We start from the raw sequence: 26,355 nt of genomic DNA, 5'->3' as shown, positions 1-26,355 counted from the left end.
CTCATGCATTGCTATAAGGCATGTTCTCTACTCTGAGGCCTTCCTTTCTGGGTACTGCAGGGATCCCTCCCTCCTCTCTCCTGTCCCTAGAGGTATTTTAGGAGCTGGAAATCAGAAGCATACTTCTTGTAGTTTATTAGATTAAAAGAGCTGTCAATTAGCTTAGTCATGGGTCTTTGCTGTGAAAGGTCTGTGTAAAAATGGAAGTTGAGCATACTTCCATCAAAATGGGACTACGTATTTACTTAATTCTGTAGGCTCTTCACCTGTTTTTTTCTGTATGCTGAGGTAACTGTTGCAGGTAAAGAATGTGACTTCAAACTTCGTCCAGTTTTTTGTCTTTACTAAGACAAAATGCTTACTGATAAATGAAGCTAGTGAGATCAGATACATCCTCAATATTTATTTTGCTACATGGATTTTAAAGTTCTATTAAGCTGCTGCCTATTCCTTCTTTTTTTTTTCCCCAAAGTCTATTTGCTCTGTAGAAACCACATCATTCACACCAGAGCAGCTTCATAATGCCTGACAGCACAGAGAGTTCATGAGTAAGACAAAGTTACATGAACCTTTTTAAGTTAAAAGGACAATTGCGTGACTGGGGTTTTTTATTTAAAAACACAATACTTATAACATTAAAGGGCATATACTAAGCTGTGTCTTTGTTGAGAGCCATTTAAAGAAGCACATTGGACATCTTGTACACCCTTAACAAAGATTTTCCTGTGTATCCTGTCTTCCTGCTTTCAAGTCTCAAGTTGTTGTATATATAACAACTTTTTTCTTATAAACATTCCCTTTGCTCTTCTAGGGAAAAAAAAATCTGTTAAATCATAGAAAGGACCCAACAATACCCTTTTCAGCTGGGCAACTACAGCAGCAGTAAAATCAAGCTATAGCCTCTCTTTCTTGTGTAAAAAATGTTTCTTTTTTTCCAAAGTACTTTTTACCTGCTTGAATTGTAAATTAAATGTTGTTAGGCATGATTCTTAGCAAATGTAAAACAGTGTAATCCACTGAAGTCAGTGGAGCTCTGCCAGTTTTCAACCAGCTGAGTATTTTGGCATCTTGAATCCTGACTTCCTGCCTTGTTGAAGCAATCTTTGCATTACTGTAATGAGGATATTACATTGGTATTAAATCCAAGTTGGAGTTCTCCCAAATCTCGCCTAAACTCCTACTAATGTCCAAAAACGCAGTATTTAAAAATGTCCTTTAAAACTATTTTTGGAAAACCATTTTGAGACCATTCCCAGACAGTATAAACAAAACTTGAAAGACACGAGGAGGAACTACACTTTAGACACAATCGATCTTACTGATAACAGAACTTACATTTAGATGTTACTAGTATTTGTGTTGATTCATACCAGCAAAGTAGTAATTTACCACAACTAATTCATAGGAAGAATGACCTGGAGTTAAAGCTCTAAATGGAAAAATGAAAACCTGAGCTCAGTTCTTGGTTGAATCAGGATTCTCTCTGTATGGCAAATATCAATGAGTGAGTAAAGGCATATGTATAAATTAAAGATCATGTTTCCCCTGTGCACCATAATAATCCTCAGCACTCGCCTACCTCTCCATCTACAAATATCCATTTTGTCTGTTACTTCTGCTCCAGTTATACTGGTTTGCTTGGTTAAGGCTATAGATAAGTGTAGCCTCAATTTAAAACTCCTAATTTAATGGCATCCAAGCTTGCTTTTGCAATTTTGCCTACCACAGGCAAATGCTGTCATCATTGCTAATAAGAGAAAAGGTGTGTGAAACGTCTGTTGGCATAAAGATTTTCATATTTTCCGAAACATAATCACTACTGAAGTAATTCACTAAATCAGTTGCCAAATACTTTCTCTTTCTTAACACTATGTGGAATACTCATGAGTGTATTATTGTGTATCCTCCCTATACATATGTTTTCAAAAGTTGTGATTAATGAAAGTTGCAATGGTTTACAATGGCTCTATTATATGTGCAAAAGCAGGAGGAAGAGTGGTTAGTCAGTAGGACAAGATTGTGATTCCAAGCCACTGTAAGAAATTTGTCAATGAAAAACAAAAGGGAATTCTCCTCTGAGAAGATTCCTCTCCTTAAACATGATTCCATTAAATTAAGTACATGTTGAATATAAACTCCTTAAATATAAAAAATGCTCTCCCTGGGTATCTATGACCACACTGCAGAATAAATCAGACTTTTACATAGGTACTGATCTTAACAGGTCTGCTATTCACAGAACAAGTCCCTCACTTGAGTTTAATAGTGGTTTAGATTTTATTCTTTTTATTCCTTTGGAAGTATGTATTACACTGAGTTTTACATTCTCTCTGGTCAAAAGCTCTCCCAGTCTAAAATCAAATTACTTGAGAGTTCAGGCAGTGTTCCTATGCCTCTCCATGATGACCAGAAGAAAGTATTTCACATTTCTCCAGATGAGACCGTTGTGTAGTACAATTTACTGCAGCACAAAGACCCATAGATGTCCAATGCACATACAATCACGTATAGCACTGATGAACCCTGAGATATCTTCAACAAGTTACAGAAACACCATAAACTTGCATGGCACAGCAGCTAATTGAAAAAGCCCTGGTTTTTTAAGGACTAATTCACTCCAGTTGAGAACACAGTAATTGTGCTACTTTGAGAGCTATCTTGGTCACTTTAGAGATCTTCATAGAAGACTCAATTGTACGAAGCAGACACAGATTGTAACTTCAGCTGAATCAGTGGGACTTCTTTCCCTGCGACCTGGAAGAAGCTGACCAGGCTGTGAAATGGTTATAATCTGCTACACATCCTTGCTACAAGCTTTAACCTCATCACTTGGCCAAATTAAAATTGATTTTCCCTAGAACAAGGGAAAACATTTCTCCTACCAGAAATCTGTCTGAACAAAGTACAGTTTTCCAACCCTCTGGTACTACAGTTGTTCACAGAAAGTCAGGTCTCCTATTTTATAACAGGAGCACCCTGCTCCTTCTTTTTTGTATTAATCATTCTGCTTTTGGAGAGAGGAGGGGCAGAAAAAACAAACAAATGTACTTTAAGTTTTCCAAAACATGAACACTACAGACTTGATCCAAACAATTGTGGAGTTAGAAGAAGTAATAAGTCAGAATCAAAGCTGAAAATTCATTCTGGCTGTTAAGTATTTTTAAAGCTTGGGCAACTGAAGGCAAGTTCTGTGAATAAAAGTGACAGGCATGCAAGCATGCTGTTTTTAATGTCTTGTAATCTCCATGTTTCCAAGATTGTGGTTTGTTTCAGAAGAGATCTGGCTAAACATTAACAGGCAGCAAGCAGAAAAAAAATGATGTAATTAAAAAATGGGAAAGAGACAATAGCCTGTAAACAAGAAGAAAGAGGGAGAGGCTGCATGGCTCACACCTTGCAGGACTTTGCATTCTCCATTGCAGGCAAGAGACCTAATTAAAATCTTGTGGCTAGAGAAAAACATGCAATTTAGGTCAAACAAACAGCTTTGATATAAAGGGATATTTTACATGGAAACATCCCCCTTTCATGTTTCTAATCCTAGGATTACAAGCACATATTGACCACCTTGCAGATACCCTCTGAGATAACTTACTATTTGCTTGAAGTGTGCTATAAATTTCGGCTTTCAAAAAGAAACTTACCTACAGTATTCACAGACTAACATTTTTTTCTCAGCATGAATGTCACTGTAGTATACTTTAAGTATAGCTGGTAGCACTACATAGTATTATGTTTGACCAGCAGTTCTCATTATCAGACTGTTTTAGCAGCTTCTAAGTTTGCCTAATATTAACTACATAAACTAACATTTTTCTCAGGGAAAAAAAGAGCGACAGCATCAATCTCTTGGTTTTTCATTATCTATTTTACTATGTGGTCTTTGCATGGAAATGCCAGGCAAAATGGTTGAGACATTAACTCATTGTTTTGCTCAAGTCAGAAATCCTCTGTTACTCATTTCGCTTTGAAATACTCTATTGTCCCTGCACTGTAGATTCAAAGATACACTTTTTACTCCTTGTTGTTTAACAAATTTTAGCCTGAAAAGCATCTGCAGAGATTTTATCAGCTAAATCCCTGAGAACAGGTGTATCCCAACCCAGACAGCATCACTCCTACAGTGTGATGAGCTAAAGCTCAGACTTGCTCTGATCTCTCAGGTGATCTCTATACATTTGTGGTCTAAGCAGTGGGAGAAAGAGGAGATGAAAACTGAATGAAGAAAGGGCAAGAGATTGGGATATGGAAGTAGGAGATAACAGACTGGAAAGTGGCAGACAAAGAATAAGGAGAGAAGAGACAGGAAAGGGAGGAGAAATAGAAAAAGTATACAGGAGACAACTACAGGTCTGGGACTGAAAAGTAGTGATAGAGGGAAAGGTGAGAAGGGGGAAGAAAAACACTTGATGAAGAGATGCAATAGGAGTATTGGGACAGGCTGACCACACACACCTGGACAGAATGTTTTGGAAATGCTAATTCTCTGGACTAAAGAGCCCAGAGAGAGGTGCTGAATTGGAAAAAGCTGAGGAGAGAGATCCTAAAACAGGTATAAGAAGCCAATGTAAGGGAGAAAGGCAGACTGGTCAGGCAGCAAAGGTGAAACTGAGACAAAAACATAGAATATGTTGAGGAGAGATGAAAAATAGCCCATGCAGCACAGCAGGAGTGAAATGGAAAGTCCAGATGTGGATCAGAGGTATGATGCTGAACGAGGAGACAGTAGGGAAAAAGAGACACAGCAAGTGCAGGAGAGAACAGATCACACCTAGATCAGACAAGCAGAAAGGGCCCTTCCCTCCTCTTACCAGAAACTCCTCACCAAAACCTGGAGAGAGACATGATTCACAAGCCTCATTGTCCTCTGTCAGCAGATACATGTGAAATCCACCTACAAAAACTGCCATCAGTGTTCCATGCTATGTAAAGCTTACAGTTCCTCAGAAAGCCCAAAAGATAGACATTCCTGTGTTGTTGAGATTCTATGTTGGAAACCCATGTGTCTATTGACCTGATACTTCGTGTTAGGATTTCAAGATTTCATTTTCAGTTTGTCAGGGGGTTTCCGAGATTAAAAAGTGCATCTAAAGCATCTGCCTTAAATTGTGTTGCAATATGAAGCACACCAAAAAAGGCCAGAACTAAAATAATCTCTGCAATCTTCATTTATGTTCCTCATGTACATCCAGTGACACAGCCTTTCCTTCTATAGGACAGTGGTGATCTCATCTAAACTGAAGCTTCCACAGTGTATACACGGACATCTGAACAAGTCATCTAGCCTCCACTTATAGTCAGTAAAGAGAAAATGTCCTTCTAGGAGAACATTCACATGAGAAATGTGGAAGTCTGGGTAAAAAGTCATTAAGGTCAAAGGGATACATTAATATACAGTGCTAAATCTGAGAAACTTCACACCTGACTTTTCTGTGTGTTTCTTCATGGCTTTGAAACACAGCTACTACTCATTTCATGGATCATTTTGGGAGATTATGACTTCTGAAAAACAAATCTCACATCTTCATGTTCACTTCCCCAGCACCAAGAGCTTTTGTTGGCTGACAGAATAACTTCCTTCTCCTGACCGAACAGCAAAATTTCCCTTCATTATACAGTCCTACATCAACCCAGAGATCCATCAGTTCACAGAAGGAGCCATGAGATTTGTGCAGGGATAGGGAGAAGGAAATGTCTGATCATGTGGTTACAGGCTGGATCACGATGTATACACACAAAGTTGTATAGGCAGCGTAATCCTGACATTTTCTGAATTGTGACTTCATTTTTCTGGAATCTCAGATGTATTTTTACCTTCTATGAATGGAATATAGCACAAAAGTTTCTTCTCAATGACAGAAGAATTGTAAATTCTTCCCTAAAACACTTTGGGTTAAATTGGAACAGCTGAACAAAAGTAGTTTTCATTCTCATCTATGTTTCTTCTAACCAAAAGTTGCTTCTTTTCAGGAAATGTGTGTCAGAAAAATAGTCTCCCTTGTTAACAGAGAGCAGAATTCTCCACTGCTGTGAACAGCTGCTTCCTGGATACCACATTTGACAAACATATAGCATAAAAGCACTTGCTTCAGGTGGAAGTGTTGCAACAATGGTAAGCCTTATGTCTGATACTGCAGAGCTAATTAAATATTAGCAATGAGCAAGTACTGTAACATTAAAAGATTGAATTGATAGATGTCTGTGTTATTCATTTCTCTCTCAGTAAGCACTGCAGAGTTTAATTCCCCAAAATCTTTTTACTATGTTGCGATGAAATGATTGTAATGCCTACATGAGGCACACCATTCACTTTACTTTCTAGTTATTGCAGTCCAAGGTGCATCTTCTTACTCACCGCAGCAAGCTGGTCCACTCCGCTTGCAGTTCGTGCTAATGTTACAAGATCTTCTTGCATCTTATCTACCCATGATTTTATCCTACAGAAAAGAGAGACATCTAATCAGATCACTGGCAAATGAAACTTCCGTACAATTATACAGCACAAGAAAAGGGCAAAAAGTCAGAATATGTTGATAAAATTGAATACAAAATGTACAAGACTTGTCTTTGCTAAAAATTAATAACCTTGGAATGGACCAAAATATTCAAACTACACTCTGATGGTGTTCTCTTTCACTGACTCAAATCTAAGTCACTTGCTTTTTTCTTTCTTTTACTTTTCATCAGCTGGAGTTTGCCTGGTGTTCTCCAGGACAGACACTGTCTTCTCCAGCAAGTATATCACTGTAGCTACCTTTTGTTGACAGGTGCTAAGGTCTGTTTCTAAATGTGACAGAGCCTAACTTACCTTCTTTTTTTCTTTTTTTTTTCAATAGAGCCTCTACCCAGCCTTGATGACCTGATTCTTCTCATACACTAAGCCAGCTGTAAACCAAGCATGCTATCGTATCCATTACTACCTATAGCAAAGATCACTGCAACAGAGCTGGTACCCTGCCTGCCAGGACAACCTGCCTGACCTGCAGCTCACTCCCAGCAACTCCTCCTTTCCTGAGGGCCTTGAGTTCCTTCTCCCAACAGACAGCCCAAGCAGATTAAAAGAGCAACTGGGAGCAGGCTGACAAACCAGGATAAATCTTCTGGCCTGTAGCCCCTCTCCAGACACTCCAAGGAAGCAACAGTGGGACACGCAGCAGCAGACATAGATGGCACAAGCTGTTTTGGCAACACATGCCCACCCCTGGCTGCTGTTTTTCACTAGGGAGCAGGCAGTGATTTGCTGCTGTGCATGCTTGGTTCCCTGTGCCCAGTAAACCTGACTCTTTGGAAAAGCATTGGAACCAATACAGGTTTTAAGGTTTGTGCCATGTCATGTTTTGTAACAGGAAAGGAGCCATAGTACAAGTTTATTCCAGTGAGGTCCATGTTCAGAAGGAGGTTGTGTCGCTTGCCTAGCCAGAAAGTTTGATCTCCAACTCATCTATCCTATCACCCCTGTCATTACCACAGCTCTCTGCTCTGAAACCTGGAACAGATACATATATATATCCCAGTCATTTCCTATCCTTAATCTGATACCCAAGGAATGACTGCTTAGATTATTCATGAAAGTAGGAAAGACAGGAAAAGAGGGACTCCATTTTTGCTGCAATATGGAAAATTTAGAAGACTAAGAAAGAATGTGAAGAACTGATTTTACTCCTTATTTCCATGGTCATTAATACATTTTTTGTTAAACCATAATCAATATCTTAAAAGGGTACAATCTCTATTAAGGAGTTGCAACTTGGCTACTTTTATTAAAGGATCCTTCCTCATGCTTTAGAAGAAAGCAATTAGTCATCCAAACACAAAAGTTTTAGCTCTGTGACATCTAACATGAAGGACCTTCTGGCAGCCCAAAATAACATGTGCACAGGTAGGAATAGGAACTACCTAGACAGGAAGGTACTGAGTTTTACAAAAGTGCCAGATTTAAGACAAATCCCTCTTCTCAATCCATAATGGGTCGCTCCTCAAACAATACACTGTTTCTCATGAATCCTATTTGAATCTGATTTCACACAAGCAGAATACTCTGACACAGTAAACAAGAACTTTTTGAAGGTTTAGCTCAAAGTGTTTTTGAGGCCTGCATGAAAAATCTGTAGCAGAAATTGAACTAGCAAGTGTTAACCATGGTTTCTCATTAACCATAGCTTCTGTCCGTGATACTACTGTTTTCATCCTCTCTCCAGTCCCTGGCCTGGCTTGTTTGACACTCTAATTTATTTTGTCATATCCTTTATTTTCCATTGTGTCATATCCTTTATTTTCTATTATGTCATATCTTTATTTTTCCCTTCCAAATCTTTAGATAAAGAACAGTGATTTCACTCTGTACAGCATTTCCATTATTTCCTCACTAGATTCCAGGTGTTTCAGACATAAAAAAATTACATCTTAAAACACCCTGTATTTTTTTTTTTAAAAAGTCATGAAAAAGTTTTAGACTAAAATTATTTCACTATTCTCATTCAGCACTGAACAATATTTATTGATCTAGTTCCCAGGGACTAGAAGCTTTCAGAAGACTCTCTACCCTTTAAAATCTTCTCAGTGCACTCAACGAAGACTGACTTCCACTCTAGATGGCAGAATGCTGTTATAATCCCAAAATTTTGGGAAGAAGACTACATTGATTGAATGACTATGTATGCCAAATCAATAATGCTAGAGGAGGCCTTATCACACAGGTTGTGATTATCTAGATTTCCATGAACAATTTATTTTGCTTGCAGGTATTTTTTCTAATTTGGGCCAAGCTTTAAAAAACTCTTTTAAAAGACTGCAAAATCAATGCTTCTGAATAGAATAGTTCTAAAGTCTTGACAGGACGAGTTCCACCGTATAAAATACTCACTGGATTCTCCACAAGGAAAAAGGATGCACAGAAAATTGTGAAAGTTGAAAAAAAAAAGGTGTAACATGGAATGTAAAAAATGCTTACTGGGACAAACCCTTTGGCAATTAAAAAGGACTGATGGGTACTAGAACACTTGTTAAGAATTCAGTCATCTCATATCTGATTGTAATAAACTTCTAATAAATTAGTAAGAGTAAACCTCTTCACTAACAACAGAACCTTTTAATGGGGAACTATAGGAGTGTATATTGGAAGAAAGGCTTGAGCAAGTGTCTTCAATGGAAACCTTACTGATATGCCATTTCCAGAGGTAGTCTCTCCATATCGTGGCATGAAAAGAGGATTTACCTCAAAATGGGCCTACCTCTTAACTTGGTGTATCCCCCACCCTCTTCCCAAATCCTGAGAAAGTCGGGGAGCGGTAGCAGAATGAGTAAAAAGACTGGAGACTCCATGAGTTTGTCCTCCACTGCTCCACCAGAACTCTCTCCTGCAGGGCTTAACATCTTATTAAACGCTTACAAAACAAAGCATGCTAAGGGAAAGACCTCCAGAGGGACGCAGTATTTTAACAGGTGTCCAAAGGCTCCTTTTCTTTACTGTAACTGAACAGCCCTTTCTCTAGATTTTTCTTGACACTTCTTAGCCGTTGTGTGATTTGACCAATCTTCAGGATGTTTTGCCATTCTTTGATTAATGTTTGCTGCACCATTTGAGTCACTTTGCTACCTATCTCCAAGCCAAATAACAGGTAGACCCCTTCAGGATAGTGTTAATGCTTTTCTATGGAGGTTCAACAGAAGCTAATAGGTACAACAGGTCAACAGAGTCATGGTCTGTATTTGCTTTCCCCTTTTGCACTGTATCACCAAGAGTACTCTTACTGCCTTATTTCTTTGCTCATTCTCATCCTACATCTCTAACATGGCCACATGAAAGTGATGTATGTTGGGATTTAGGGACCAATTACATTTTCATTGACTATTACAATTGATTCCATCATTGTTTTAATGTTCCCAAACCTTCTCTTCTATACTTTGCTTTCCAAAATCTGATATAAAATAAATTAACTTCTTGGTTTAAATCCACAAAGCCCTTATATTATATAAATATTTAGTTCTGTATAGAAATCAGTTTGTTAAAAATCACCTCTTATGGTATATTATGTTTACCATGACTTTAAGCCCATCATGTGTATGTGTGAGAACAGTACCAACTTATAAGCACAAGTATGAACAAAAACAAAAAAATGCTATCATCTTTCGTTTTTTAATGGTTTCTATTTTTCTGTGTGAAAGAATGAGGTCTATGAAAGGTGAAAAAGTGAAACCCATTACCCAAAAGTGTTTTCAAAGGCATAAAATTATAGAACACACTTAGACTTTTTTATGATCCATTTCAGTTATAAAAATTCTGGGTGTTATTTCTAAGAGGAGTTGATAGAAAAAATCAGGGAGGATTGATTTTTAAATTGACTTTTTTCATTTCCCACTGCTTTATATTTTTACTGGATATATTCCTCTCTGTCTTAAAAAGAAGCTAGAAGGATGAGAACACATAGTAGTTAGTTAAACTTGAAATTTGGAATAAGTTACCCTTAGAAACATTAATTACTTATTAGTACTATTACTTGCAAATGAAATATGGATAATTTTCCTCTTTAAATTGCAAAAATATTCTTGATTTTTCAATAAAGACTTCTTAGATATTGTCTAGAATTCCTGCCTCCACACAATTAGCCCACACCTTGCCTTTTGAAGTTAGTCACCCAGACTAGTTTTTGTTTTCTATTTTTGTTTTATTTTGCAATTGAACTAGGCTTCTGCTTCAGTCAATGGAAAAAGGCATTTCCAGAGATGACCATTCTATCCTCAGCCAGGTAAGCTGAACTGCCTATCTCCTACATTGCCGCTAGTGGAGCCCTGGACAATTTTGATTCCTACTCCAGGTTCTCCAGCGCAGTTAGGCCACAGGCTTGACTTTTAGGCAGGTTAGGTTAGACAATATCAGTTTCTAAATTGGAGTAGGAAGAAGTCCACCTTTGTTCTAATTTAATGGCAACTTCCCTCCCCAGTTGTAACTTAAATGAAAATAATAATGCTTCTTCCAGTACGGACTGTATATTTACCTTAAAAGACAAATTTCTTGCATATTCATCTTAACCTATTAGACCTTCTGTAGCGGAAACTGTCCTTGTCTTCCTTGCCTGTACAACAGCTAGTACAGCAGGGTCCAACACAATAAAAAGTAATAACTTCAGAAGGGTTTTTCTAGATTACTATCAAAAGTACAAAATGATAAAATGGCATTCTGCAACTCTGAGGAAGCTCAGTATAATTACTTTTGCCTTCCCACAAGAATTTAAATAACACCATTATTATTATTTATAAGGTCTAATGTCAGTATTTCTGCATCTCAATTCTCCCATCTTGTCACAAGACAAAAGTGTACATTTGAGATATTTCATGCTCCTCATAGACCGTTTTTCAGAAATGCACGTAATCACATCCTATAACTTTCATGGGAAAATTTGGCAGAATGTTTAGAATACAACTTTTTTTTCGGTTAAGGAAACATATTATCTCATTGTATTTTTTTTTTTTTTTTAAAGTGTGTCTTCAAAAAAAAGTGAAACAAGAGCCTTTAGGGGCTGAAATGCTTGTCTGGTGCTCCTTTTAACTGAAGCCTGTAGTGCAATATCTGTCTGACAGCTGCTCATGGTCAGAGTTTATTTAACAATTGGAAAGCTGTCACAGCAAACGTGAGCTCCCATGACTTAAAGAAGCAGCAGTCATTTTTTTCTGCAAAGGGCACCAACAGAAAGCCTGTACAAAAGGTTAGTTTCTTCCTATCGTTATTAGTGTGGCATGAACATTGCAACGGATGTTCCACTGAAAGGTGATTACATTTTGCAGCACAATTGATTTTAAGCCCCTTCTTCCACACACAGGTTTTCCCCATATCAAACAATGACTAGACAAAAGGAGTGTGCACATGCCTTTCCACAGCAACTTCTAAGTGATTTGAATGATGAAGGAGACTGTCTGATTAAAGACAGACATGGGTCATTTACTGGGGAATTAGAAGGTACAACCCTGCTGCTGTCGCCTGGGCTGTGATCAGATTGATGAAGAAACAGCCAGAACACTACAGAGCCATCCATCCACATTACACTATTAGCCAACCTAGCATAACAGCTGTTTTGACAGCAGAGAAAGATTTTTTTTCCACTTTTTTTTTTTTTTTTTTTTTTTTTTTAAGCAAGACAATGTTTCCTAAAGTCAGAGGATTTTCGCAGGTACACCCTTAGTAGAACTCCAAGTAGACTTAATATAGCAGGTACTAGACTAAGAAATCTTTGTTTTAACTTCATTAAAACCTATTTTTATGTTAAACCTGTATACCAAACTATACTTGCAGAACAAAGCACTGCCTAATTACAAGGGTAAAAGAAACCAAGAGATCTAGATGTAGGACAGCCTGGCTATAACCTTTTTTCTGCTGAAACTGATGCATTTTTTTTCTGCTGACTTCAAGGAAAGTAGATTCATGTAATTATATGCCATAGCTTTGTAGACCACTCACACTAATTTAAGGTCCATTAGCTGACTTCTGCGTGGATAATGTCTTATAATCTAAAAAGGCAGGCATACAACTTAACTCTGCCAGTTGAAGTCACTTGGTATGTTGGAGATCCACATCCAGCTCTCTTCAGTTAAGAATACATTTTGCTCAAGTTTCTGAATAGTTCTTGAATACAAAAATAATAATTAAGGTAACGAAAGCTGTACGTAACAAGAGGAAGAAGCATTTTCAAAATAGGTCAATACTTTTTGGATTATCAAAAAGAAAAAAAACACGTAACACATTGCTCCTAATTCAATAGAGAAGTGGTGTTTGAAAAATGAAGATAAATGAGATTAGACTCTGAAACAGTGAGAGAGCAAGCCTTGCTATATTTTTTCATGCTAACCCCACTCTATTTTCTTGCTCAGAAAAACCTTCATTTTCAGGATCAGATGCTTTTTAGAAGATTTGTTGTCAGTGAAGGAGGGGGGAAAGGTTACAGAATTATCATAAAAGCAGGATTCTCAACCATTCTTTGTCCCTCTTAGGCAACACTAAAGGGCAAACAGAAACTGCTATTGTAATTTATAGAAGACATGTGAAAGAAGAGCATATGTTACAACAGAATTACTAACCTTCTACACAGAAATTACCCATGTTGCTGCATATATACCTCCTACTGCAAAACTACTGAGTTTTAATACAACTATATATTTTGATGACCTATTAAGCTGACAGTACTTGTATTTCAGGTGTGTGGGTGGCTGGATAGATTTATAGAGAACCAGACTTTGGAAGGTGTAAAAAAGGCAGGTTTTGTGTAATACTGAACAAATTGTCGTAGAGTGCTAAAATCCCACTGATTACAAATCAGGGAAACAAAAGGGTTGGATATGGAGAGACTGATGCAAAGATCACTTAAATCCCATGGTTATGAGATCAAGCTCTTGAATCTCCACTGCATAGCCAGAAAATGAACAAAATAGGGTTATATAATTTAATGTGATATGAAAACAAATTAAGGCAAATTAGTCTGTATAAGCATTTGTGAATTTTCCACATCTTACTATAGGATTTGTAACAGTCCAGTTAGATGCCACAGAGTGAAGGAGGTTTAAATTCATCATCTAGAGACATGCTCACCTCATTCTATAAGTTCTATGGTTATGAATGCCTTGGGGTGGTCAACAGCCCTCCAATACTTCTTTTTCTGTTGTTTGGAAATTTGCTAATGGACTATGTGAAGGTATGACAGCTTACAACTATAGTATAAATAGTAGTAAATGGCAATGTGTAAGGAAATTAAGCATTTGGAAATTTAACTGAAAAGGAGTGTGTGCTGCAAGTGTTCAGAGATCCCACTTTATTCCAATGAGAGAATGATACAGGCATGTATATCCACTGCCAGCTATCTGTTGAAAAATATATCACACAATTTTGTACAAATGTTTGGAAGAACTTTTGTGTAATAAAAGCAAAGCACAGACTAATTCATGTCATCTAGCTACTGCAGTGAGTGAGGAACATAGGGAAGCTACGCTATCTCTGTGCGTGCAAATGGATGCACAAAATGTATCATCCACTCCATAGGCAAAAATATTTCCTCTGTTGGCAAGAAGAAGAAAAAATACTACTTTGTTTCTTTGCCCTCTTTGACTGTCTTATCTGCCCAAATGTGACAAGCTGCTGACCATGTAGTCTGCAAGGACTTTCCAGATATAAGACAGCCCCAATAGCCAAGGCCAGAGGGACCCTCTTGCTCTTTCCTGTTTTCAAAATGTAAAACCCTTGCTTGGAATATTTATTTTACATTTGTCAAATTGAAACATTTGGGGAGTAGGACATAATTTCTTTGTCATATCTGTCATTCTGTAGAAAGGGTCAATATAGACAGAAAACTCTTCAGGATACACTTGATATTTAGTAGCAGACATTTTAATGTTTAGACTTGGGCTTTTTAAGCTCTTATTTCACATGTTTAAGCCATCCAGTCACAGAAGCGATTATGATTTTCCAATTTTTTTCCAAACACTCCTTCTCTATATAAATGTGGTTCCTCTCTGTCATAGCCTTCACAGAACAAGCACGCAGGAGCACTCACTAATGACTGCTCTACCAACTGCTCTGTCAAGGAATCCCTTTGCACCACAGATAAATGGGAAACTAGGAACCCACTGATGCAGCATTGATACAGACAGAAGGAGAAGGAACGGCCCCCTGATTTCGCCAGCAGCTCAGGAGGTTTAAGTTCCACCACTGACTTCCAGGACAAAGTCAGGGGCAAGTCAGCGGCTCACGGCAAGTGACGGGCAGATCTGCCACACCTCAGTGACTGCCTACGTCCCAACAAATGGTTTGCTTCTTAATATTGAGTCCCCGTGCCAGGTTCCAGGATGGAAATGGTCAGCTGTGGATGGCACCAGGAGCTGCTCAGTGCTTAGACCAGTTCCTAGAAAAGCAGAAACCTTTCTCCATCCTCACCCAGAACTTCTAGGCCCAACTAACTCCTTCACCCCGACATCTCTTTTGCAGCCCTGGAGCACAGCTGGAATGGCAGTTTTGCTCCCACCTTCTGACAAAACCTTGCCTAGTGTATCTCTGTCAGAAGGCTTCAAGGATGGATCTGGGAGCAGCACCCTCAGACCCAGAGGCTGGACCCCCTCACGGCTGCTCACTCCCATTGAAATACCCTCACTTCATGTTTCAGTTCAGTTCTTTCTCTGTAACAGCACTCTCCACTTTAACAAGTATGTGGTAGATTCTCCAAAGCACCCAGATGTTAAACAGGAGTGACCGAGTAATCGCTTAAATATGGTATTCACTTTCACAAACCAGGATCAGGGCATGGTCACACTATTTTATAAACTCGCTCAGTATAAACCAAGTGGCTGACAGGTGCTTAGCCACACATGTTCATAATTATAGCTTCTGCTTCACAAATATTTCCCTTTGCCAAAAGTGTTCTTTTGGAGTCTAAAGCTTCCTAACAAATAACATGAAAAATATCCTCTAATGGAAATTACTGTTGCACAAAATATCATTTAATAATTTAAGCTCAATCTTTAATGTAAGCCTGACATAGAATCAGCTGCAAAATTACTATAAGCTGTAAAAAGAACTCCTTAAAAATTATTATGCTTTAATTATCAAAGATTATAGTGCTAAAACAGTTTAACAGAAGACATAACAAATTTTCAGCTCAAATGACTATCAGTAGTCCTCAGATGTGTTTCATTAAAGGCTTTTACAATCAGATATACATCTAGTACCATTTATTGCTTAGCAATGGAAAAACAGTCAAACGTTCAAAATCTAGTTACCATTTTTGTGGCTGAGAAACATTAAGTTCAAAATGAAGATTCCCTAATTTGTTGCTAATTTGTACTAGATGAAATGCAATAATTTTGTTTTAAATTGCAATGGTCTAACATATGGCCTAGCATATAGATCTCATGGAGGAGCAGCCACCAGAGACCTGGGTATTTTTGCCCCCACTGGAGTTCCCCCAGAATAGCACCTAAGATGCCTCTTATCCTCTCTTTGCTTCACCTCTGATAACTAGTATTTAAAGAGTGTCCAATGCAATCTGGACTAAGTTCATTACTCTAATACAAACACAGATACTCCACTAAAATCATATATTCAATTTGGTAAAAAGGAGACCGAAACTGAACCTCACATACATCACTACAGTTATCCCAGTACTGTAGCAACTAAACCTGGATTAGAAGCTGGTCCCGGTGCAAAGTAATATGAAAACGCTGCTATTTTTGATGGTTTTATATTATATGGTAAGTCTGTTAATGGTATAATGCCTTTGGAGAATAAAAAAGCATGTCTTAAAAAAATGATTGAAAAATAAATCTTGGTGTAATGGAACTTTACAAAGTGCTTAACTGCACAATTTTGCTAAGGCGTTTCAGGCAAAAAATTATTTTATCAGTACTGTTTAACATATCACACTCACACTTTAACCACCACTTATATTGAAATTACTTTTTCCCCAAACTAATAAGCATTACATTTTAGCCCCAGAAAAAAAAGTATAAGGAAATTAAAATATGGCATATTGGATACCAGTAAAGAAGACATTAAAGGAAAAAAGAAAGCATTTCTTACAAACCAGGAGCATATTCATAAACTTACTTATGCACATTCATCCACATGTGTGCGCACCAATTCAACCCAGTGAGAATTTCGTCTGGGCCACCCAATTTATGCTATTACTATTGCAGTATCTTGTTTTCATGCATCTAGAATGCAGAAGCTACACATATGGACTGGACCTGTGTGCCCTGTGTACTGAATAAACATACAAGCCACCACAATAAGACACATACATTTATCTCCTTAAAGCATGCAATTGGTTTGATCTGTTGTTTGCGGTAGGACATTTACCTTTTTTCATAATATACATGAAGAAACCATAGTATCTAGGTATAACTGGGTGAAAGTGGAGACTACATAAGGTTTGCATAATGCAGCAGTGTAATATCACTGTACCACGAGATGGTATGATCACACTGAATGCAAAGCCTGCCTCAGCCTGACAAAGAAATACAGGATCAGACCTTAGATTGAAAAAAAAACTTACTGAAGTAATACAAAACATATAGTAATTCAGGTAAAAATTAAAATGTTAGTGTTTCTTTTTCTAGATTATCTATCATTGAATGTATACAGAGTTACCTTTTTTTTTATTTAGGTTATGCAGCATTGAATGTATATACTTAACAGGAATGCCAAGACAAGCTTTCAGAGAAATGACCACATGTCCATCTCATTTTGTCCCCACTTACACTTCTGAGGAAGTGAACAGCAAAATCTCCCTTGAGTTTAGCAGCACATGGATATGTTCTTAAATCAGTGTATCTGACTGTCTTTCAGGGAGCTGAGATATAAATCAGCACCAGCATTAAAAACTAGAGGGTTTTGGGGAGGCGGGGGGGGGGGGGGGGGTAGTGAGAAAAATGGGTATGAAAGTACTTGACCTCTCACAGAATATATTAGGTAAGTGCAACTAAGGCAATGACATTGCATCAGCTGGGAGCTCAGTTGCTCACTTCTCTGTATTTACCTGATTGTCTGATGTGGGTTTTGGTCGTAGCAGCAGAATTCCAACAGAGAGGACTGACACTAGCACCAGCAAATCATTGAAGTACCCTGTGCCAGTGGCTTTGCTGCAGCGAGGTACATGAGCCGGTGAGCAATACCACCTATGCAAGTGGCACTAGTCATATAATTTAAGTACACAGCTGAACTGAGAGTCTGCACTCAGATCCTGTACAGCGAGTCTACCTTTTCTCGATTTGCCACTTGCCTAAATGTAAAACTTACATGTAAAAATAGAGGGATGCTTAAAGATAAGCAGGTGTTTATGCACTGTGGAAGACAGGGCTTGATTGTATAGGGAGAATCTTCCACATAAGTCCGTACGAAATCATTATTATTATTATTAAAAAGATGGTATTTATAATAGTCATTTAATATGAAACTCATTTTGAAAATATTCCGTGATCATTTAAGCCCTGAAAAAAGCAACAAAGGTTGGCAAAAACAGTGTAGGGTTTTTTTACACAACTGTGAGCTGTTTGCTACCAAGCTTCACATTTTATAACCTTTCAAATGCAGTTTTGTGTGATGTTGATCCCTCTTGTTTAATAATGACAAGGATTCATAAATAAAACATCTATTATATCAGATAGCAGAATGCCACCCTCTGATAAACCCGTGTTGCCTAAGAAAAAAAAAACAACCTGACTCCAACTATACTCCATCAATGTAATGCTACTCTTCTAATTTATGATATTTTTTCAAATTATTATATACTTTAAGAAATTTTTTTTGTACAGTGTACTCCAAAGAAAATTACTTGAAAGCTGCACATCCAAATTAATCAGCTGTTTCATTTGCAAATATATTCTTCCTTTCAAAGCCTGTCTTCCAATGTGCAAAGCTGTCACCTCCTTAACGTGCCACTGCTGTGGCATGTGTAGTAATAGCATTTATAGTAATGAAGAGACATTTTTTTGGAAAGACCTAAATAGGCTCTATCTTCTGAAAGATAGGCACTATCTGCATTCAGTGCTGCCATTTAAAACAAAAAGTAAACTATCACGACAAAAGACGCAAAAGATGCAAAGCAGAGATTATTGTACAAGCAAAACTGGCACAGAATATTAAGTTTCTACAGAAATTAACATCAAAATTAGCATAGCCATGCTGTCTTTAAATTCTTTCCATTTCACAAAGTCGTACTGAATTACACTGAGTTTTTGCTAAAGGCGCAGCTGGCATGTTGTGGTTCCTGAGATGCAAATGCATATTAATGGCTATTTGAAAAGGATAATAGTACACGAGAAAATAATCAATGCATTTTTTTCCTCCTGTTCAAGAGGTTATCAATCTGTTCCCACACACACTGCAGTTTTCTGTCTTGAAAACAGTTTTGAAAACGGTCCATTACAATATGAGGTCCGAATCCAGGAACTCTTCGTACCTTAGCAAGCCTACGTGAGGTCAGGACTCCTGATCACAGGATCAGGACAGTGTCTGCACAGGCTGCTGCAGGTAGACCTTAGATATATTAAAATCATGACTAAGTTTCTCTAGGGTGTTAGACAGACCAGCTGTATATCAGAAGAGCTAGCATACTGTAAACTAGCAGAAAAAATCAATGCAATTACCCTGTAAAAAAACAGCAGCAAAGAACCAGCAGCAACCAAACCCATATTTCAATCTTCCCCTTTACAAAATTAACGTTTTGAAATGGGTATTGTCAGGCTTCACAAGCCAGTTCAGTCATGAACAGCTGTGCAGGTCTTATATTTCTGTTGTAATCCTCCAATAGCAGTATATAGTATTTTTTTTAAACCTGCAGAAAGTGGAGATTGAGGGATAATGCTAAATGTTATTATAGAAGTGATACAGAAGTCTCAGCTTCATTCTTTAAAAGAAAAAGAACTCTTACAGATAGCTCACAAATTACTTACATAAACCTTAGAAAAATAAAGAGTATGTACTCATGATGTTTGGGCTTCACTTTTGAACGCCTGTTTGACGAGACTGCAAGTGTTTGACTCAGAAAGCTCAGGCACAGAAATGGTTTCCAACTGCACGCACAGGGCCAAAGGGCTGTAAGGGTCAGTTCGCAGTAAAGCTGAACAAGAATGACATTAAATGTAATTCAGCTCTAAAACAATGCCTTCTCAAAGAGTCTTCGCTCTCCTTTCTCAGGCTGGGGTAAATGCTCTAAGGTCAGGAGGCCACAACGCTTGTCAGCGCATTCAATGCACATTAAACCGACAGGCTATTAAGGAAGAGTCTCTGACATTTACTTGGGAGCCAACCCTCCCCTCTTCCACTTGTCCCCTTCCCCAATTTCAACACATTCTCTAATTAAGCATCAATACAATGCAATATAATTGATGTAGTAGTCATTACTAGGAATTACCCGTTCTCCTATCAAATCAAGAGTGTACAGAAAGGGCTGTGTTTGAAATGGGTGAACTTAATTGCCCGATGGTCCCCAAGAGGGATGTACAAATAGATCAAGACATCACACACGCACAACTGATCTCAGCTCTGACACAAGCTTTTTGTCACTCCCTCATCTATCTTTGCTTACTAGGGTTAGTGGTGGCTGGAGTCGACACCGGACAATTTAATAAATAAGAGCATTGGATGTGTTTCAAATGAAGCATACCAGAATGCAGGATTTAGTGACATTTTGATTAAAAGTCCATACATAGCGAAGGCTTTTTATGAGGCAGCTGCTTAAAAGACAATCTATTTGAGTAAAAACAGAGCAGGGTAGCTGGTATCCCTTGGCAATTTACTGTGAAACATTTGTTTGCTTCACAACGATTTGATTCACAATCATTGCACTTGCATGGTTGGTTGATTAAATCAGTATCTCTAGCAGTCATTACAGTGAGCAAAGAAAAAAAAGTCAATTGCTAAAGTAATGCCCTTCTGTGTTATGCAAAATAGATAAATCACAAGAGTGCCTTCTATTTCCTTTTCCAGCACATTCTCCGTTTCAATTTCCCAGTACCTCACCCTCTGTTTCAATTTCCCAGTATAAAGTACTGGGGTTTTAAGTTAGACAGTCATAAATAGTACTTAATTAAGAAAAGTGTTAATCCAGAGCAGTGATGATAGCTGTTCTGAAGGTAGTGCACTACCAACTGTTTAATAAACAATTGCAGATTTGCTGATATTGATCTAGGAAAGGATTGATTTATTATTTTTTTTAAAGGAAAAAAAAAGAAGGTTATTCAAATAGAAGCAACAACAGTAATTTGAATCTGATTATGCAAAGAATACAAGCCAGTCTCCACCTCAGTCTGTCTCTCCCTATGCTGTGATCTGCATTGTGACAAGTAAAGAAATGCCTTGGTTCCAACCTGGAGTACCAGAAGTAACTAAAGCCTATTTAAAAGGCACAGATATTAAGTAATCAGGCAACAGAAAAGAAGAAAATAAGAACGAGCCTGGCAAGCAGGGAAAATGTCAACTCTGGAGGCTCATGCTGCATTTATTTAGGCCTGGATGGGTGTCAATAAGTAGAAGACAGCAATAGCTGGCAGGGACAGAAAGTGGGAATGAAGGTATAGCTCTTATACTCCAAAAGCACAAACTAAAAGATTGAATTGCTTAATTTAGATAAATCTTTGTGAATGCGAGCATTTCAACTTCTTAAAAAATTTTATTTTATTTATAAAATGCTACCCTAGGCAGTTTCCACATTGCTCAGTGAAAAGGCTGTCGATATCAGTAGAGAAAGATGAAGGAGCCTTTTATACTAGGTGCAGTTTCTGCATTTCTCTTCATTGTCATGACTGTAATACAATTTTTCTGTGACAACACACCAGATTCCAAGGATACACTGAATGCCTCGACAGCTCTGAATATGTAACATACCCCAGATGGAAGTGAAGGCAAGAACTTTAGTACAACTGTGTTCTCATGTTCACCATAAAGATAGTTCTGAAACAGTAGAACCATACCTTCGCCAGACACTTAATCACTAAGTGTCACAATCTGTACAATTTTCTTCTTATTTTTGTCTGCATCTGACACGTTAGGCTAGTAGTTTCTATATCAAAGTTCTTTCTTGCCTGTTCCATTGCATGCCTGTTAAAATAAACTTCACAGCATGGTAAGGTATGTGTCATTTGCTTATTTCAAAATACTCTCTCACATAGATGTATTTCTAATGAATTAGTAGTACCTCAAAAATCTTACACAATATGTGTAAGTCAAATAAAATTGCCTGCAACAAGCACTAACCCATTATCCAATTTTTTTTCAAATATTCTAGTTAGATTGCACAGAATAAAGGTAGGTCAGAGTCTTCTCCAGATAAAAACTGATTTGTTACGCTGCGACCATGAAGCCAGCTTTAGATGTCCCACTGCCCACCTCTTACATCCTAGTTACTGATGTTACAATGCACACAGAGGTACAGTGGAAGGTCCTGTATTTTCTTTCTTTGTGGATTTCAGGCATGATATTAGATGAATATAGCACATGGGATCCAAACAGGACCAGATTCTTAAGTGTGATTTGAATGATCACTATCCGATCAACAGCCTTTGAGCCATCTCCATGTGCCAAGAAGTAAGTTTCACTGAGTTGAGTCTTTTATGAATACAAATAGTTGTATTTCTCTCGCTCAACCATCTTCACTAATCTCTTGTTTATTTAAGAGGATGTTAAAGAAATCATGAAGAATTGTTATCCTTATGTAAGAGGTTGTTAAAAGAAATCAGAAATCACAAATCAGGCCTCAAATTCAAGAGTGTGGTTTAAAATGTATTTATGCTTAAATGTAATATTCAGAATATTTTTTTTTTACCTTGGCTTTATCTGGATTATTTGAAAGAGCTTACAACAGCCCTTGAAGTATTAGCCCAGCTTCAGGAGGTAGTAAAGGCAACAAACCCCTTCACTGATTTTGTTGTCTGAAAGTTAAGCAGCATAACAGGCAGGCTGCTTTATGTGCAGACCATCAAAGTATGTTTACCTGACACAAACTATGAGTGGTTTGTTTGACTCGCACACCTTTAGTGTTCTGTTACATGATTAACTCTATAGAGACTATATCCTTACTGTAACTTTACACAGTGCTTAGCGCTTGGCAGTTCAAATGAATTCTCTGAATATTTTCTTAGTACAAGCTTGAGATATTTTTCAATGCCTGGAAGATCTGTGTACTCAACCTCCATTACATTAATGACAATCTGAGGGGTATTTGTGTGATCTGCTTTAGTTTCTCGCTGTAAGTTTCTACATTGCCTCTTTGAAAGTTTCTGCCTCTTACCATTCATTGGCTGTGTGGGGAGTCAAGTGCCTGAATTGGGCTTTCTGAGTTGCACCTAAAGATTGTATCGTGGGGTAAATAAATAGTACAGGAGCTTTCACAAGTTTCTAAATCCCCATGGTTGTTTTGCGGAAGAAAACATTCCTTCACTAAATTGTCAACCTGTCTCAACAAAACCCCTCTCTTAAATTCAAGTGAGAGGTTGAGAATGGGCCAGTCTACCACATCTACAACCACCTGATCTGTGTGGGTATAGAAGGAGGTAAACAAAGACAGAGACACCTGACCACCCCCCATTTGCAGAATTAGCATGTCCTTTTTTCTACAAGCAATCATGATTGCTGAAGGCTATCTGGAAAGCATTCTGAGATCAACTGATGTTTAAAAGGCCCTTAGCACACAACAAAGTAGCACAATCAAAATTTGATCCATTTATAACCCTTTCTAAGCATGTCACTGAAATATAATCTCTTTTCATTTAAAATAGGGGAGTGCAGTGCTATGTGAGATCTGTTGCCTGCAGTACAACTGATGATACTTTAGATAAGAAGGATGAGATAGCTTTCAGTCTTACAAAGGTAACAGACCACTTTAATGAAAGTTTAGAAATTGTGTTTAATATTTAATCAACTTAATACTTTGATTTATGTAGGCTACTGTATATCCTCCAAGAGAAAGAGGAGAGTACTTTCACAGAAGAGCATTTGGGGAGAAAAATGTTGACATTACTGCTCAAGCTATACTCCTAATTATGTATAAATCTTTTATAGTTCTTCTGTTTCTCTGAATAAATTACTTTCACACTGCAAACACAAAATCAAACATTTCTAAACTGTGGTTTATGATAAGCACGCATCATAAAACACTAGCTTCTCCAGTTTCCAGTACAAAAACAGCATTAGTATCATTAATGCATGCACAATACAGGTTTATTGTCATGTTCTTCAACTCTGTAGAAATCCTTTATTGAGACAGCGAAAAGCAGTTCCTCATAAAACAAAACAAAACGGAGGCAAAACAGTGATGTGCCATGAAAAGGCCAAAGAAGAAAAGAGTAATAGATTTATGCACAAGAGTCATTAAATTCTTAATGAGGGCGTCAGATTTGGGTATCTACGTCCTCAGTACACAGTGTTAGTTGAGATGAAAGGTCTATGTATATAAACTTTAATATCACAGTACAAGGGTTTCCTCCGTACACACTCTCTTTTTATAGTACACAACATAATGAGATACTGAAAATGTGCATCAAAATGTACTGAAAAAGTATGTGATGGCTATCGGCTTTCCTATACAGGCAAGGTATTGGTGGTTCCGTTACCATACTCTTGACAACTGCTAAATACAAAATAATCAAGTAGCATGTTCTGGACTAGTAAGCTGTAAAACCTGTTGCTATTCACTGTCATGATAAGACTGCAGTATTCTCTCTTCTCCACTTCTGATGGGATACTTTGAAATTGTCTCTTGCTCATCCTAAAATCATATATCCCTTAGCAAGAGCACATTTACTGCATTGACTTTTGCTTTTTACCATTTCCTTTCAAATGCCAATCCAAAAAGCGTGTCAGCACAGGAAGAGTCACATCATCATTCACACAGTCCATTGGCAGTGGTCTTGGGAGGGAAAGTGGGCCGATTGATTTTGTTCCCACAAGAAAAAGGTAAATGACCTATGAAATGTGAAGCTGACCTTTTATTTGTTATCAGTCATCTGGACAAGTAAAAGGGACCACCCTCTTTGTTATGCTTATTGGCCTTTTGTCAACACTACATGCTCCAAATTGGTATTTCCTGAAAGGCTAAATGAATTACAAGTGACCTGCCAAATCATAAAGGAAATCATGGCAGAACCATGAAAAGAATCATCATTCTTGTCATGGTTTCACTAGACTTTTGGGCAAGTAAGTGTGAGCAGAAGTAGCTTAGTCCTGGCAAACCTCTAACTTCTCCAACCCCCTAATATTCAGAGAGAAGCAGCAAGCAAAACCATACCGAGCAGTTGTACCTCTCCGCATCCACTCAAATCCTCAGCACTCCCTTGATGCAGTAAAATAGGTATCTCATTCTACATCGCTTTGCACTACTTTCACGTTGGTGTAAGCTATTTGCATTTAGCAGCTTCCAGAGTAAGAATGACATGGCAATACAGAAACCAAGTCCTACTACTTTTCTATTGTGAGAAATGGACATTAACCAACAAGGCATTAAAAATTTCAAAAGAAAAGCCAACGAACAGCTTTGTGTATGGCTACAGTTAAACGATAAGCCATTATTTCTTTCTAAAGCTACCTGAAAATGGATTTAGCAAGATGCCATCTGCTCCTTTCCAAGCTTGCCTCTCCCACAAGCACAGGACAACCGCTCAGGGACAACCAGCTCTAATTTCGCCAGGTCTCATGTCACCTTTAGGCGCAACAGGCCAGAGGGTCTCAGGGACTGGTCACAACTGATTCCTCCAGAGCTGTGTCTACTCACACCTCCTCTAGGGAAATATTACCTTGCACAGCCGTAAACTTTAACACTGAATTTCTCATACAGGGCTTTCTTTATTCATGGCACCATGCTATCAAGCGTAACAATGGGCAAAGTGCTGAGGCTAGCCGTCTTGTAGCTTGAATCCAAAGCATCCAAACTATGGCTCTATTTTATACACATTTACCAAGGCCCTCATGCATTAGCTCATGCATTCTTCCAGTAGTTCTCACTTTCTATGATATATATACCATTTAGTTCATTGTTTTAGCCATATGCTAAACACACTCTCAAGCTCTAGTTACTAGCAAACAGCACATGTTTTATTTGTGCCATGTATTTTCAAATGCCTATTTAGATGTTTCTTGGTCTGTACATCTTCTACTGTAGGTGGTTTGTGTAGACTTCTGTTGGTCCTTTGCTAGTCAATTCTGTGACTATGCACAGCCTAGTTGATAGTTAAGTGTTTTACTGCTTAAGCAGCCATATATTCAAGCTTCCAATACTTGAGACATGCATGCAGCAGACCTAGTATTTTTCAGACTCATATAACACTGCTTTAGCCTTAAGCAAAGAAAAAAATGGATGCTATGACAGGTTCCTTTCAGCCAAATTCTATTAATCCAATAAAACTCTTACTGCAAATAGTTTCACTGTTTAATGACTTAAATAATATGATTCTTTTCACTGAACTCAATGAAGCCTATCTAAAGAGAAGAAAAAAAAAAGTTGGTATTTCACGAAGTTATTTTTAATTTTTTAAAAAATCATTTTGAAAAGGTTAAAGCAAATTTACACATGTGCTCCTGGCAAAATCTGACCATTTTCATCCTCCCTAAAAAACTGTTTTAAACAAAGTGAGAGGAGGAAGAATAACAAAAAAAACTGGTATTAGAGAAACACAAAGCTGGTGCTGAAATAAAGCATATAATTTCTTTGTTGTCTGTAGTGTAATTTTTTTTCACATAGCTCTGTTTCCAAAAGATGCTGAGCAGCTATAAAATATTTTCACTGACGGCCCACTTTTACTGGTTATCTACCATCTTCACGATCGCGATTACTTCCATGACTCTATATAATCAATTACTTTAAGTAAAAAGCCACTCTAACTCATGACACA

General features: G+C 37.8%; 1 protein-coding gene across 13 annotated transcripts in view; it reads right to left on the bottom strand.

The window, feature by feature from the left end:
* CACNA2D1 (calcium voltage-gated channel auxiliary subunit alpha2delta 1) overlaps window positions 1-26,355 on the bottom strand; it is a 427,231-nt gene that overhangs the window by 364,686 nt on the left and 36,190 nt on the right. For all 13 annotated transcript variants that reach the window (XM_049813813.1, XM_049813814.1, XM_049813826.1 and 10 more), the window contains exon 2: window positions 6,356-6,437. In XM_049813813.1, coding sequence (XP_049669770.1) covers window positions 6,356-6,437 — 82 coding nt within the window. The remainder of the gene's footprint in view (window positions 1-6,355; window positions 6,438-26,355) is intronic.

The sequence above is a fragment of the Accipiter gentilis genome, chromosome 11 (assembly GCF_929443795.1).
Source record: "Accipiter gentilis chromosome 11, bAccGen1.1, whole genome shotgun sequence".
NCBI classification, from domain to species: domain Eukaryota; kingdom Metazoa; phylum Chordata; class Aves; order Accipitriformes; family Accipitridae; genus Astur; species Astur gentilis.
Note: the sequence above shows the minus strand (reverse complement) of the source record. Positions and strands in the feature narration are given on the sequence as shown.